This window comes from Coregonus lavaretus (genome assembly GCF_964263955.1).
Source record: "Coregonus lavaretus genome assembly, chromosome: 2".
Lineage (NCBI taxonomy): Eukaryota > Metazoa > Chordata > Actinopteri > Salmoniformes > Salmonidae > Coregonus > Coregonus lavaretus.
In genome coordinates this window covers 80,378,142-80,394,776 of record NC_139989.1, presented here as the reverse complement: position 1 = coordinate 80,394,776, position 16,635 = coordinate 80,378,142, and the positions used below count along the sequence as shown (strand labels likewise).

General features: G+C 38.8%; 1 protein-coding gene and 1 pseudogene across 2 annotated transcripts in view; both read left to right on the top strand.

The window, feature by feature from the left end:
* Window positions 1-6,067: 6,067 nt before the first annotated feature.
* On the top strand, window positions 6,068-9,699 carry LOC311140767 (NLR family CARD domain-containing protein 3-like; annotated as a pseudogene). The gene is made up of 3 exons: window positions 6,068-7,910; window positions 8,182-8,286; window positions 9,648-9,699. The product of its transcript is annotated as an NLR family CARD domain-containing protein 3-like (transcript).
* A 6,298-nt stretch (window positions 9,700-15,997) lies between these two features.
* Window positions 15,998-16,635, top strand: part of LOC311142063 (stonustoxin subunit beta-like) — a 1,687-nt gene continuing 1,049 nt past the window's right edge. Inside the window, exons 1-2 of the mRNA XM_084177621.1 lie at window positions 15,998-16,167; window positions 16,513-16,559. Of these exons, the coding sequence (XP_084033747.1) occupies window positions 16,538-16,559 (22 nt within the window). The 5' untranslated portion in view covers window positions 15,998-16,167; window positions 16,513-16,537. The remainder of the gene's footprint in view (window positions 16,168-16,512; window positions 16,560-16,635) is intronic.

Genomic DNA, 16,635 nt, shown 5'->3' with positions numbered 1-16,635 from the left:
CGGCTTCTACTTTTAACATTATGTGCTTTGGCACCCTCATTGCCCCAATATGTCTCTGTCAAAAAAGAGAAAAGTGAACGCAGAGTGCAGAGTGTTCCAAGAAAAATGGTCATCCTATTTAATCACGGAATTGAATGGGAAAGCTGTATGTTTGGTGTGTTCACAGCATGTTGCACTGCTGAAAGAATATAACCTTCGTCGCCACTATGTGAGTCTTCATGCTGACAAATATGACAACTTTCAAGGACAGCGGAGATGAGAGAAGGTGAATGAACTGTTGGAGGGTCTGAGGAAACAGCAGTCTGTGTTTACTCACAGCCGAGACATCAGTGACGCTGCAGTGAAAGCTAGCTACCTCATTGCTAATGAAATCGCAGTGGCTTCAAAACCATTTAGTGAGGGTGAATTTGTAAAAACATGCATGATGAAGGCAGCGGAGATTGTGTGCCCTGAAAAGCGGCAGGCTTTTGCAAATATCAGCCTTACAAGAAACACAGTTGCAGACAGGATTTCCGATCTTTCAGTGGATTTGGACAGCCAGTTGAAGCAAAAAGTAAAGTCATTTATTGCGTTTTCGGTTGCAATTGATGAAAGCACGGACATTACAGATGTTGCACAACTGGCCATTTTCATCCGCGGAGTTGATGACACATTGACCGTCACCGAGGAGTTCGTGGAGTTGGTGCCGATGACAGATACAACGACAGCAGCTGATATTTTTACCGCACTCGTCGGCGCGCTGGACAGGGTCGGAGTGGACTGGTCCCGCGCTGTCAGCCTGGCTACAGATGGTGCGCCCTCAATGATCGGGAAAAAAGCAGCCGTTGTGACAAAGTTCAGAGAGAAAGTGCAATCTGCAAATGGAGGACGTGATTTTTTGACTTTCCACTGTATTTTGCACCAGGAGGCTTTGTGTTGCAAGTCATTAAAGATGGATAACGTCATGAAGGTGGTCATCCAAACTGTTAATTTCATCCGATCCAGAAGCCTGAATCACTGTCAGTTTGACAGCCTTCTCAGAGAGAAATACCACATCTATGGCCTGCCACACCACACTGAGGTAAGATGGTTAAGCCGAGGTGCTGTGCTGAGGCGTTTCTTTGATTTACGAGAAGAAATTGAACAGTTCATGGAAGAAAAGGGCAAACCAGTGTTAGAATTTCATTCCGCAGAATGGATGCAGGACCTTGCATTTATGGTGGATGTTACAGAGCACCTGAATAACTTGAACAAACAGCTGCAAGGGCGCAACAAAGTTGTCACGCAGTATTATGACAGCATACGTTCTTTCAAGTTGAAGCTGTCATTGTGGGAGACGCAACTTGCCGGTGGTGATGCAGCTCACTTCCCCTGTCTGAAAAATGTGTGCGCGACCCAACATGTGGCAGACATGAAGCGGTTCAAAGATAAAATAACGGGACTGTTACGGGAGTTTGAGCAACGCTTTCAGGTTTATGTTTATATCTTTTTATGTTGATGTGCTATTGTTTTTAATTTATTTTATTTTATTTGTATATTTAACCTATTCTTGACTCTGTGGTTCTTGCACTTGTTTGGGGAACAGGATTTCATTATTTTTATCTACATTTCTGCTTGAGAAATGACACCCTGATATAGTTCTGTGATCTGTGATATACTTCTTTGAATCACTGAGGCATAGTGTGTTTGTGTGTTCTTTGTCCTCAGAACTTTCAAATAACTTGAGGTGTTTTATGATTAATAGTGATGTTGTGCTTTTGGACACACTGTCCTCAGGCTCCAGCTTTATGTTTATATGTTTTTATGTTGATGTGCTATTGTTTTTAATTGATTTTATTTTATTTGTATATTTAACCTATTCTTGACTCTGTGGTTCTTGCACTTGTTTGGGGAACAGGATTTCATTATTGTTATCTACATTTCTGCCTGAGAAATAACACCCTGATATAGTTCTGTGATCTGTGAAACAGTTCTGTTAATCACTGAGGCATTGTGTGTTTGTGTGTTCTTTTTCTTTCGAATTTTCAAATAAACTTGACGTGTTTTATGATTAATAGTGATGTTGTGCTTGTACTATTTTGGACACACTGTCCTCAGGCTCCAGCTTTATGTTGTATGTTGATCGTATTAAAACAAAGAAAACAATCTGAAGTTGTTGTTTTTAAGTTATATATACCATGATTTTTCCGGTCCGGCCCACTTGGGAATAGATTTTCCTCCATGTGGCTCCTGAGCTAAAATGAGTTTGACACCCCTTGCTTAGTTTATTGTGTGCCTCTGCTCATGTCCGCGTTCTGGAACTGTCCGCGTCCCCGTACAGAACTGTCCGCGTCCCCGTACAGAACTCTCCGCGTCCACGTACGGTTTGGCGCCAAGCATATTGTCCAGTTGCGCGCAGAGTGGTCTGAGGTGATGTTGGGGAATAACGACGGAGTTCGATACAGTGTTGAGACGCCGAAGTTGATTGTTCAATTAGCTTTTTTTGCGTAATGGTCAGTGACAGTATGAGTGTAGCCAGATCCTTTTCACTCGCTATCATTGTTTCATCTTGTGGTTCACCGGATTCGTCATCATCCTCGAGGGACAGACGAACGACCTGCTAGCTAGCCAAGCTAGTCGGTACAGCTAGCTAAGCTAGCTACTCTACCAGCAGCATCCTAATTATCCTAGCTACCACTACATCATCACCGGCTGCCTGCATTTCTTGTGGACCGATGGAGCTCCCTGGTTGTTTCTTCCACCTGTTAAATACCGTGGAGGGCTTTTCCCTCTCTGGTTGACGGATGCTGGCTACCTACCATCCCTCTGTCCGGTTCGCCTCTTCACTAGATGGACGGTAACTTTAGTGTTTAACCCCTCTGTGTCCAAGGACTGAACCTTTTGAATATTATTTTCGGGGCGCCTCAAGTTACATTTTTTACAACGTTTATTTCTGATAAAATTAGTTCATTGCATCCGCCATGGAGCCCAGTTTCATAATATTACCTTCTGTCCCTGGTTATGAAGTAATCGCGAAAAAACAGGCCTTATGTTTGGGCATTTTTTACCCTACCAGCTCCTATTAGTTCTATTGAGCTCCGTGACACCGACTCGCCTTCAGAACATTCTATTGTTATCAATGAGACCTGCCTGCGTTAACCCATGTAGGTTTACCTCAGGTAACTTATTATTAACAAGGTTACGGCTACTTGGTGAAAGTTAACCCTGTAGGTTTACCTCAGGTAACTTATTATTAACAAGGTTACGGCTACTTGGTGAGCGCGCACACAGTTCACCTGAGTACACGTTGTTGTGAGCCACATTCGAAGATGAGATGGCTGGCACATAGCCATCAAACATTAAACATTTTCTGGTCAGAAAAAAGTGCACGATCTAAACAAAACGCATGTAACTGTCCTCTTTTTCAAGATTATTATATTACTTCACAGTAATCTGTTAAATGCTTTTTCAGTCGTTCCTCTTGCGTTAGCAGTGTGGAAAGGGACAGTAAAAAGCATGTGCAGGAGTTTTCCTGTGAGGGGGAGTGGTGGTGTATCCAGGGAGAAAACTAAACTAACCTTCTGAAATGTCATTCATGGTCTTATGCTGCCATCTATTGGAATTATTTAGCAACTGCAGTAGTACTGAATAAAATATATATCCTTACTAAAGTAGTAACTACTCAGAATTGCAAAATATGAAATTTTCTAGTTCATTGTACCACCTACAACCATAAAATAACCATTTATAGCATAACAAACAATGAAACTGACATAAACAACATACATTTAGTTAATTATAAAACTTTTTTTTTTAAACTATTTATTTAGATGGGTGACCTTATCTGCCAAAGTAATACCACTGTAGATAAAGAAGAGCTCTCCAATAGGTGTACCAAAACTTTCAAAGGCCATTTTCTCAAAATTGAGGTTACAAGTTTATCATCTTTCAAAGCAGAATTACTTTCCCATTGTTCCTCAACTGTAGTGTATGATATACCTTTTTCTAGCTGAGTCTCTACTTTTATCCAATGTAAAAAAACACAATTTCAAATGTTTGAAACGGTCACATTTGACTGTGTAAAACCTAGCAGTACTACTTATTTCTCTGAGAGTGAGGCAGATATATTATTAATTGTGTAAAATCTAGCAGTACTACTTATTTCTCTGAGAGTGAGGCAGATATATTATTATTACTGTGTAAAACCTAGCAGTACTACTTATTTCTCTGAGAGTGAGGCAGATATATTATTACTGTGTAAAACCTAGCAGTACTACTTATTTCTCTGAGAGTGAGACATATATATTATTACTGTGTAAAACCTAGCAGTACTACTTATTTCTCTGAGAGTGAGGCAGATATATATATTATTACTGTGTAAAACCTAGCAGTACTACTTATTTCTCTGAGAGTGAGGCAGATATATTATTACTGTGTAAAACCTAGCAGTACTACTTATTTCTCTGAGAGTGAGACAGATATATTATTACTGTGTAAAACCTAGCAGTTCTACTTATTTCTCTGAGAGTGAGGCAGATATATATATATATTATTACTGTGTAAAACCTAGCAGTACTACTTATTTCTCTGAGAGTGAGGCAGATGTATAGCATTTTGCAAAAAAACATGATTATTTGTCTCTCTGAAATGAAACCATCAAGTGATAGATTTTAAACAAATACATGTCTGTCATTGAACAATCCCATACCATGATTAGATGGTGAAAAAACACACCAATCTCTTTCATAATTTCTTGAAACAATAAAAGCTAATTTATGAACATGTCTGAAAATGGATATATAGCGTTTTGGAATGAAACTCTTGTTTCTCCATCTGAGCTCAGAGTAGATGAGAGATGTAATGTTTGTCTCTGTTGTGTTGAAGTCCAATCAAGCAGGAGAGACCAGCCTCCCCTGTACCCAGCTGTGTGTCCATGAAGAGTGACTGGTCTATTGCTGAACCTCTAAACTTTAGAGAGGGAGACTTTTCTAGTGAACAAAGGTAAGAAGAACTCATGGGTCATGGTCAGTGAGTTAAACAACACTGTCTCTAGTCATTTCTCCTCTCCCATTTTCCCATTTATTTTTGTTGTTTTCATAATCCATAGGCTAATCCTTTTTTCCATTTTCATAGTCCTGAAACAATATTAAACAAACACAACATTCCCTCCCTGTGTGTGTGAGTGTGTGTGTGTGTGAGTGTGTGAGTGTGTGAGTGTGTGTGTGTGTGTGTGTGTGTGTGTGTGTGTGTGTGTGTGTGTGTGTGTGTGTGTGTGTGTGTGTGTGCACTCCCTGGATGTGGAAATGTAATGTCATGTTTTGTCCACAGAAACCAACAGGAGAGATCAGAGTCAAATATTCCCAGTGGTCAGTCTTCCCAGAGTCATCAAAAAGACCTGGCCTCCATATTCAGTGTATGTGGTCTTGTTATGTAAATTTGTTTTTTGTTTACCTCAAGTAAAGTTGATCTGTCAATCATTCATTCATGTGTTAATGAGAAAGCATTTAGTCTCTTGCTTAACTGATTTACTTGATTTATTTCAGTTGCTTGAAGAGAATATTATGACATTTGTGAAGAACGAGCTGAAGATGTTCAAGAGGATTCTTAGTCCAGAACTCCCAGAAGGCTTTGAGAGTCAGAAGCAGGATAAGGAAGTGGTGGATACTGAAGATGAGAAGCAGGAGAGCAGTGCCAGAGAGGGGGCTCTGAAGATCACACTGCACGTCCTGAAGAAAATGAACCAGAAGGAGCTAGCTGACACACTGGAGAAAAGTAAGAGCTGTCTGCCTCATGTTGAATGCTGTTTTTTTTTAGTCTTTTTTTAAACATTTTTTTTACATTTTTTACAGTTTTATAACAAACATTTAAAAGCTGTAGCTAAAGTACAGCTAAAGTAGCTGTGCAACTCAGTGATATTGTAGCAGCCTTAACACAACACCTAGTGACCTCATCAAGTAGCAGCAGGGATGTGTTGTGGTGATTAATTTAGACAGAGAAGAGGAGAGACAGATTAGAGAGAGAGACAACATTAATAATACTTCTATTAATAATAAGTATAATAAACAATATAATACTTTTATTTAAAATTTTACAACAGTCCTACAATACTGTAGGCATTAAAACAGATGTAATATTAATATCCTCTGTGTTATTTCTTCATTCAGATGAGCTTGCTGTGATTTGCCAACGTGAACTCAAATCTAATCTAAAGAAGGAGTTTAAATGTGTATTTGAGGGGATCGCTAAACAAGGAAACCCAACACTTCTCAATAAGATCTACACAGAGCTCTACATCACAGAGGGTGGAACAGGAGAGGTCAATAATGAACATGAGATGAGACAGATTGAGACAACAACCAGGAAACAAGCAAGACCAGAGACTGCAATCAAATGTAACGACATCTTCAAACCCTTAACTGGACAAGACAAACTTATCAGAACTGTGCTGACAAAGGGAGTCGCTGGCATTGGAAAAACAGTCTCTGTGCAGAAGTTCATTCTGGACTGGGCTGAAGGAAAAGCAAATCAGGATGTCCAATTTGTATTTTCATTCCCTTTTCGGGAGCTGAATTTGATGAAAATGGAAAAACACACTTTCATTGAACTTCTCAATCACTTCTCAAAGGAAACCAAAGAATCAAGAATCTCCAACTACGACAAGTACAAAGTTCTGTTCATCTTTGATGGTCTGGATGAGTGCCGACTGCCCCTAGACTTCCAGAAGAACAAGATCTGTTGTGACGTCACAGAGTCAACCTCAGTGGATGTTCTGCTGACAAATATCATCAAGGGAAAACTGCTTCCCTCTGCTCTCCTCTGGATAACTACCCGACCTGCAGCAGCCAATCAGATCCCTTCAGTGTGTGTTGACCAGGTGACAGAGGTACGAGGGTTCAATGACCCACAGAAGGAGGAGTACTTCAGGAAGAGATTCAGTGATGAGGACCTGGCCAGCAGAATCATCTCACACATAAAGACATCAAGGAGCCTCCACATCATGTGCCACATTCCAGTCTTCTGTTGGATTTCTGCCACAGTCCTAGAACACATGCTGAAACATAAGAGAGAAGAGATGCCCAAGACTCTGACTGAGATGTACTCACACCTTTTGGAGTTTCATACCAAACAGAAGAATGAAAAGTATCTTGGGAAAGAAGAGACAGGTCCACACTGGAATAAAGACAGCATTCTGTCACTGGGAAAACTGGCTTTTCAACAGCTTGTGAATGGCAATCTGATTTTCTATGAAGAAGACCTGAAAGAGGCTGCATTGATGTCAATGAAGCCTCTGTGTACTCAGGATTGTGCACACAGCTCTTTAAAGAGGAATGTGGGCTGTACCAGGACAAGGTGTACTGCTTCGTGCATCTGAGCATTCAGGAGTTTCTGGCTGCTGTATATGTGTTCCTCTCATTCATCAACAACAATGACAATCTAATGGCCAAACCTCAAACAACAAGGAACTTTTTTGCACTGTTCAGAGACAAGCCTGAAGTTACTTTCTACAAGAGTGCTGTGGATAAAGCCTTACAAAGTGAGACGGGAAACCTGGACCTGTTCCTCCGCTTCCTTCTGGGCCTCTCACTGGAGTCCAATCAGAAGCACTTACGAGGTCTACTGACAAAGACAAGAAGCAGCTCACAGAGCCATGAAGAAACAGTCAAGTACATCAAGGAGAAGATCAGGGAGAATCCCTCTCAAGAGAGGTGCATCAATCTGTTCCACTGTCTGAATGAACTGAATGACCATTCTCTAGTGGAAGAAATCCAAAGCTACCTGAGATCAGGAAGTCTCTCAGAAGCCAAACTGTCACCTGGTCATTGGTCAGCTCTGGTCTTTGTGTTGCTGACTTCAGAAAAGGAGCTGGATGTGTTTGACCTGAATAAATACTCCAGATCAGAGGAAGGTCTTCTGAGGCTGCTGCCAGTGGTCATTGCCTCCAGAGCTGCTCTGTGAGTAAATACAAGTATATTTAAGTATTAATCATCATTTTAGAGAAAAATATATATTATAGTATGTATATAATATTATATTGAAAAACATATTGAATCACTGCATTGATGTTCACATTAGTATAACAATATGACCATACAATTTTAGGCGACAGAAGATGAATCTATACGTTGTTTGAGAGAATAAACCAAATGCATCTGCCATTGTCCTTCTACACTACTGGTGTTAAATTAACAGTGTGTTTGTGAAATCATGATGATCTCTTTGCAGGCTGTCAGGCTGTGGAGTCACAGAGGAAGGCTGTGCTTCTCTGGTCTCAGCTCTGAAGTCAAACCCCTCACACCTGAGAGAGCTGGATCTGACTAACAAATTCCTGTATCACTCAATGAACACACACACACTGGACACACACTGGATACACACAGGACACACATACTATACACACACACACTGGACACACACACACACCCAGGACACACACACACACACACTCCCACACACACACACACTGGACACACACACTGGACACACACACACACACACAAGGATTAATTTAGTAGTGTTTAGAAACATGTTATCTACTGTTAATAATGATAGGTTAATTCATGTATATACAGTACCAGTCAAAAGTTTGGACACACCTACTCATTCAAGGGTTTGTCTTTATTTTTACAATTTTCTACATTGTAGAATAATAGTGAAGACATCAAAACTATGAAATAACAAATATATTTTATATTTGAAAATCTTCAAATAGCCACCCTTTGCCTTGATGACAGCTTTGCACACTCTTGGCATTCTCTCAACCAGCTTCACCTGGAATGCTTTTACAACAGTCTTGAAGGAGTTCCCACATATGCTGAGCACTTGTTGGCTGCTTTTCCTTCACTCTGCCATCCGACTCATCTCAAACCCTATCAATTGGGTTGAGGTCGGGGGATTGTGGAGGCCAGGTCATCTGATGCAGCACTCAATCACTCTCCTTCCTGGAGGTGTGTTGGGTCATTGTCCTGTTGAAAAACCAATGATAGTTCCACGATGCCCAAACCAGATGGGATGGCGTATCGCTGCTGAATGCTGTGGTAGCCATGCTGGTTAAGTGTGGTTAAATTCTAAATAAATCACAGACAGTGTCACCAGCAAAGCACCCCCACACCATAACACCTCCTCCTCCATGCTTTACGGTGGGAACTACACATGCGGAGATCATCCGTTCACCCACACCGCTTCTCAAAAAGACACAGCGGTTGGAACCAACAATCTCAAATTTGGACTCTAGACCAAAGAACAAATGTTCACCGGTGTATTGTTGATTGCTCGTGTTTCTTGGCTCAAGCAGGTCTCTTCTTCTTATTGGTGTCCTTTAGTAGTGATTTCTTTGCAGCAATTCGACCATGAAGGCCTGATTCACACAGTCTCCTCTGAACAGCTGATGTTAAAATGTGTCTGTGACTTGAACTCTGTGAAGCATTTATTTGGGCTGCAATTTCTGAGGCTGGTAACTTTGGGTCTTCCATTCCTGTGGTGGTCCTACTGAGAGCCAGTTTCATCATAGCGCTTGATGGTTTTTGTGACTGCACTTGTTCTTAAAATGTCCGTATTGACTGACCTTCATGTCTTAAAGTAATGATGGACTGCTGTTTCTCTTTGCTTATTTGAGCTGTTCTTGCCATAATATGGACTTGGTCTTTTACCAAATAGGGCTATCTTCTGTATACCCCCCTACCTTGTCACAGCACAACTGATTGGTTCAACCACATTGAGAAGGAAAGAGATTCCACAAATTAACTTTTAAGAAGGCACACCAGTTAATTGAAATGCATTCCAGGTGACTACCTCATGAAGCTGGTTGAGAGAATGCCAAGAGTGTGCAAAGCTGTCATCAAGGCAAAGGGTGGCTATTTGAAGAATCTCAAATATAACATATATAGATAGTGTATATATACATATATTAATAGATATGGCAGGTTTCAGGACTCTGATGTATCTGAAAATGTTTTTAAAATATATTTTCACCACCAAAGAATACCAGTGTGGTTTTTATATGATTTTACTCTTTGCAGGCTGTCAGGCTGTCTAGTCACAGAGGAAGGCTGTGCTTCTCTGGTCTCAGCTCTGAAGTCAAACCCCTCACACCTGAGAGAGCTGGATCTGAGTAACAATGACCTGAAGGATTCAGGAGTGAAGCTGCTCTATGCTGGACTGGGGAATCCCCACTGTAAACTGGAGACTCTGAGGTCAGTATTCCTGTAGTTTGTCAACAAGTGATAACTGTTCACCAGATCCACATGTGTTTACCAGGCACACATAGTCCACACCATATGTGTTTGGACAGTGAAGCTTAAAGTTTTACATTTGGTTCTATGCTCCATCATTTTGGATTTGAGATATAATGTTTCATATTAGGCGACAGTACAGAATGTCACCTTTTATTTGAGGTTAATGGTGAGAGGTTAGTATGTTTTGTTGTAGCCTCTGTAACTCTCTCACTCACTATTATTCATGATTCATTCATTTTTTTTTCTTAAAAATGGCATCATTAGGATTAATTTAGTAGTGTTTAGAAACATGTTATCTACTCACTTAGACAGAAAATTACTCCAGTCATCATCCACCATTCAGTTACTATTGGACAAAACATAACCCAAAACACAACCAAAACAAACTGCAAATGCAACCAACGAGTTTGGGACCAAATACTAATCTTTTGACTACTTTAATACACTATAAGATAATTGGTCAGAATACTTATGACTTCTTCAAATAGGGGGACTAGATACATAAAGTGCTTTTATTTCTCTAAACGGTGAAACAGATATGTATGAAAATATCCTCAAATAAAAGGTGACATTATATACTGTCACCTAATATGAAACATTTGATCTCAAATCCAAAATGCTGGAGTATAGAGCAACATTTATAATGTTAGCTTCACTGTCAAACTAGATATGGTGTGGACTGTCTACTCAATACAATCTAAATCTGATACCTCACTGTCTGTCTTTTGACTGATACTGCTTTTTAAACTGCTCTGGTCAGTCTACTCAAATATTCATACTATACATTTTTCTCTCTACAAGCAATATTATGATAATTTCTAATAATGATATATTCATTTATGAATAGATATGGCAGGTTTCAGAACACTGATATATCTGAATATGTAGAAAAAATATACTGCCACTATTTTCACCACCAAAGAATAGCAGTGTGGTTTTAATATGATTTGACTCTTTGCAGGCTGTCAGGCTGTCTAGTCACAGAGGAAGGTTGTGCTTCTCTGGTCTCAGCTCTGAAGTCAAACCCCTCACACCTGAGAGAGCTGGATCTGAGTAACAATGACCTGAAGGATTCAGGAGTGAAGCTGCTCTCTGCTGGACTGGGGAATCCCCACTGTAAACTGGAGACTCTGAGGTCAGTATTCCTGTAGTTGGTCAACAAGTGATAACTGCTCAACATATCCACATGTGTTTACCAGGCACACATTGTCCACACCATATGTGTTTGGACAGTGAAGCTTACAGTTTTAAATTTGGTTTTTAGATAAAATGTTTCATATTATGCAACAGTACAGAATGTCACCTTTTATTTAAAGATTTTCATACATATACTGTATATTTTACCGTTTAGAAATGAAAGTACTTTATTATGTAGTTCTCCCATTTGAAAAAGTCATAATTATTTAGACAAATAAATTTAGTCAAAAGTTTAGTGTTTGGTCCAATATTCTTTGCCTGCAGTGATTACATCAAGCTTGTGATTCTACAAACTTGTTGAATACATTTGCAGTTTGTCTTGGTTGTGTTATAGATTATATTTTTCCTAATAGAAACTGAATGGTGAATAATGTCCTGTCATTTTGGAGTCACTTCACTTGTATTGTCAGTAAGAATAGAAGATGTTTCTCAACACTTCTACATTCATGTGGATGCTACCATGACTATGAATAATCATGAATGAATCGTGAATGATGATGAATGAGAAAGTTACAGAGGAACAAGGATCATACCCCCTCTGTTATTGGTTATGGTGAGAGGTTAGCATGTTTTGTTGTAGCCTCTGTAACTTTCTCACTCATTATTTTTCATGATTCATTCATGATTTTTATAAAATCATGTCATCATCAGGATTATTTTAGTAGTGTATAGAAACATGTTATCTACTCACTTAGACAGAAAATTACTCCAGTCATAATCCACCATTCAGTTACTATCGGGCAAAACATAACCCAAAACACAACCAAAACAAACTGCAAATGCAACCAACGAGTTTGGGTCACAAGCTTGATGTAGTCATTGTGTTCAAGGAATATCGGACCAAATACTAAACTTTTGACTACTTTAAAACACTATGAGTGAATTTATCAAAATACTTATGACTTCTTCAAAAGTGGGGGACTAGATACATAAAGTGCTTTCATTTCTAAACGGTGAAACAGATATGTATTAAAATATCCTCAAATTAAAGGTGACATTATATACTGTCACCTCATATGAAACATTTGATCTCAAATCCAAAATGCTGGAGTATAGAGCCACATTTAAAATGTTATCTTTGTCAAAATAGATATAGTGTGGACTGTATACTCAATACAATCTAAATCTGATACCTCACTGTCTGTCTTTTGACTGATACTGCTTTTTAAACTGCTCTGGTCAGTCTACTCAAATATTTGTACTATACATCTACAAGCAATACTTTGATAATTTGTCATTCCTAATAATGTTACTTAATATAGGAATAGATATGGCAGGTTTCAGGACACTGGTGTATCTGAACATTTTGAAAAAATATACTGCCAGTATTTTCACCACCAAACAATAGCAGTGTGGTTTTAATATGATTTCACTCTTTGCAGGCCGTCAGGCTGTCTAGTCACAGAGGAAGGCTGTGCTTCTCTGGTCTCAGCTCTGAAGTCAAACCCCTCACACCTGAGAGAGCTGGATCTGAGTAACAATGACCTGAAGGATTCAGGAGTGAAGCTGCTCTCTGCTGTCCTGGGGAATCCCCACTGTAAACTGGAGACTCTGAGGTCAGTATTCCTGTAGTTGGTCAACAAGTGATAACTGTTCAACATATCCACATGTGTTTACCAGGCACACATAGTCCACACCATATGTGTTTGGACAGTGAAGCTTACAGTTTTAAATTTGGTTTTTAGATAAAATGTTTCATATTATGCAACAGTACAGAATGTCACCTTTTATTTAAAGATTTTCATACATATACTGTATATTTTACCGTTTAGAAATGAAAGTACTTTATTATGTAGTTCTCCCATTTGAAAAAGTCATAATTATTTAGACAAATAAATTTAGTCAAAAGTTTAGTGTTTGGTCCAATATTCTTTGCCTGCAGTGATTACATCAAGCTTGTGATTCTACAAACTTGTTGAATACATTTGCAGTTTGTCTTGGTTGTGTTATAGATTATATTTTTCCTAATAGAAACTGAATGGTGAATAATGTCCTGTCATTTTGGAGTCACTTCACTTGTATTGTCAGTAAGAATAGAAGATGTTTCTCAACACTTCTACATTCATGTGGATGCTACCATGACTATGAATAATCATGAATGAATCGTGAATGATGATGAATGAGAAAGTTACAGAGGAACAAGGATCATACCCCCTCTGTTATTGGTTATGGTGAGAGGTTAGCATGTTTTGTTGTAGCCTCTGTAACTTTCTCACTCATTATTTTTCATGATTCATTCATGATTTTTATTAATCATGTCATCATCAGGATTATTTTAGTAGTGTATAGAAACATGTTATCTACTCACTTAGACAGAAAATTACTCCAGTCATAATCCACCATTCAGTTACTATTGGGCAAAACATAACCCAAAACACAACCAAAACAAACTGCAAATGCAACCAACGAGTTTGGGTCACAAGCTTGATGTAGTCATTGTGTTCAAGGAATATCGGACCAAATACTAAACTTTTGACTACTTTAAAACACTATGAGTGAATTTATCAAAATACTTATGACTTCTTCAAAAGTGGGGGACTAGATACATAAAGTACTTTCATTTCTAAACGGTGAAACAGATATGTATTAAAATATCCTCAAATTAAAGGTGACATTATATACTGTCACCTCATATGAAACATTTGACTCAAATCCAAAATGCTGGAGTATAGAGCCACATTTAAAATGTTATCTTTGTCAAAATAGATATAGTGTGGACTGTATACTCAATACAATCTAAATCTGATACCTCACTGTCTGTCTTTTGACTGATACTGCTTTTTAAACTGCTCTGGTCAGTCTACTCAAATATTTGTACTATACATCTACAAGCAATACTTTGATAATTTGTCATTCCTAATAATGATACTTAATATAGGAATAGATATGGCAGGTTTCAGGACACTGGTGTATCTGAACATTTTGAAAAAATATACTGCCAGTATTTTCACCACCAAACAATAGCAGTGTGGTTTTAATATGATTTGACTCTTTGCAGGCTGTCAGGCTGTCTAGTCACAGAGGAAGGCTGTGCTTCTCTGGTCTCAGCTCTGAAGTCAAACCCCTCACACCTGAGAGAGCTGGATCTGAGTAACAATGACCTGAAGGATTCAGGAGTGAAGCTGCTCTCTGCTGGACTGGGGAATCCCCACTGTAAACTGGAGACTCTGAGGTCAGTATTCCTGTAGTTGGTCAACAAGTGATAACTGATCACCAGATCCACATGTGTTTACCAGGCACACATAGTCCACACCATATGTGTTTGGACAGTGAAGCTTACAGTTTTAAATTTGGTGCTATGCTCCAGCATTTTGGATTTGAGATAGAAAGTTTCATATTAGGGGACATTACAGAATGCCACCTTTTATTTGAGGATATTTTCATACATATCTGTTTTACCGTTTAGATAGAAAGCACTTTATATGTCTAGTTCTCCCATTTGAAGAAGTCGTAATTATTTGGACAAATTAATTTAGTCCAAAGTTTAGTGTTTGGTCCAATATACTCTGCCTGCAGTGATTACATCAAGCTTGTGATTCTACAAACTTGTTGAATACATTTGCAGTTTGTCTTGGTTGTGTTTTAGATTATGTTTTTCCTAATAGAAACTGAATGGTGAATAATGTCCTGTCATTTTGGAGTCACTTCACTTGTATTGTCAGTAAGAATATAAGATGTTTCTGAACACTTCTACATTCATGTGGATGCTACTATGATTATGAATAATCATGAATGAATCGTGAATGATGATGAATGAGAAAGTTACAGAGGAACAAGGATCATACCCCCTCTGTTATTGGTAATGGTGAGAGGTTAGCATGTTTTGTTGTAGCCTCTGTAACTTTCTCATTCATTATTATTCATGATTCATTCATGATTTTTCTTAATCATGGCATCAACAGGATTACTTTAGTAGTGTTTAGAAACATGTTATCTACTCACTTAGACAGAAAATTACTCCAGTCATCATCCACCATTCAGTTACTATCGGACAAAACATAACCCCCTCAAAAAAAAAAAAAAACTGCAAATGCAACCAACGAGTTTGGGACCAAATACTCAACTTTTGACTACTTTAATACACTATAAGTGAATTGGTCAGAATACTTATGACTTCTTCAAATAGGGGGACTAGATACATAAAGTGCTTTTATTTTTCTAAATGGTGAAACAGACATGTATGAAAATATCCTCAAATAAAAGGTGACATTATATACTGTCACCTAATATGAAACATTTGATCTCAAATCCAAAATGCTGGAGTATAGAGACACATTTAAAATGTTAGCTTCACTGTCAAACTAGATATGGTGTGGACTGTATACTCAATACAATCTAAATATGATACCTCACTGTCTGTCTTTTGACTGATACTGCTTTTTAAACTGCTCTGGTTAGTCTACTCAAATATTTGTAATATACATCTTTCTATCTACAAGCAATATTATGATAATTTGACATTTCTAATAATGATACATTCATTTATGAATAGATATGGCAGGTTTCAGGACACTGATATATCTGAATATGTTGAAAAAATATACTGCCACTATTTTCACCACCAATGAATAGCATTGAGGTTTTAATATGATTTGACTCTTTGCAGGCTGTCAGGCTGTCTAGTCACAGAGGAAGGCTGTGCTTCTCTGGTCTCAGCTCTGAAGTCAAACCCCTCACACCTGAGAGAGCTGGACCTGAGCTACAATCACCCAGGAGACTCAGGACTCAGACTGCTCTCTGCTGGACTGGAGGATCCACACTGCAGACTGGAGAAACTCAAGTATGTAGAGGGTTTATGTCAATGTTCATATCAGACATGTTGGAGTTATCAGGCTAGTTAAGACAAACATTCTGACCACCACTTGGACTAAGTTATATAAAGACTGTGTGTGTGTGTGTGTGTGTGTGTGTGTGTGTGTGTATGTGTGTGTGTGTGTGTGTGTGTGTGTGTGTGTGTGTGTGTGTGTGTGTGTGTGTGTGTGTGTGTGTTTGTGTGTGTGTGTGTGTGTGTGTGTGTGTGTGTGTGTGTGTGTGTGTGTGTGTGTGTGTGTGTGTGTGTGTGTGTGTGTGTGTGAGTTCAGGTGTATCCCTCAATGACTGTCTGTTCTTCTGCTTACCGCTACAGTGTGGAACATGGTGGAGAGAACACAATGAAACCTGGACTTAGAAAATGTGAGTGTTGACTGCTGTGAAGAATATGATTAAGAATAAGTTTTAATTCAAGTGAAGTCAAAGTCAAAGACCACCA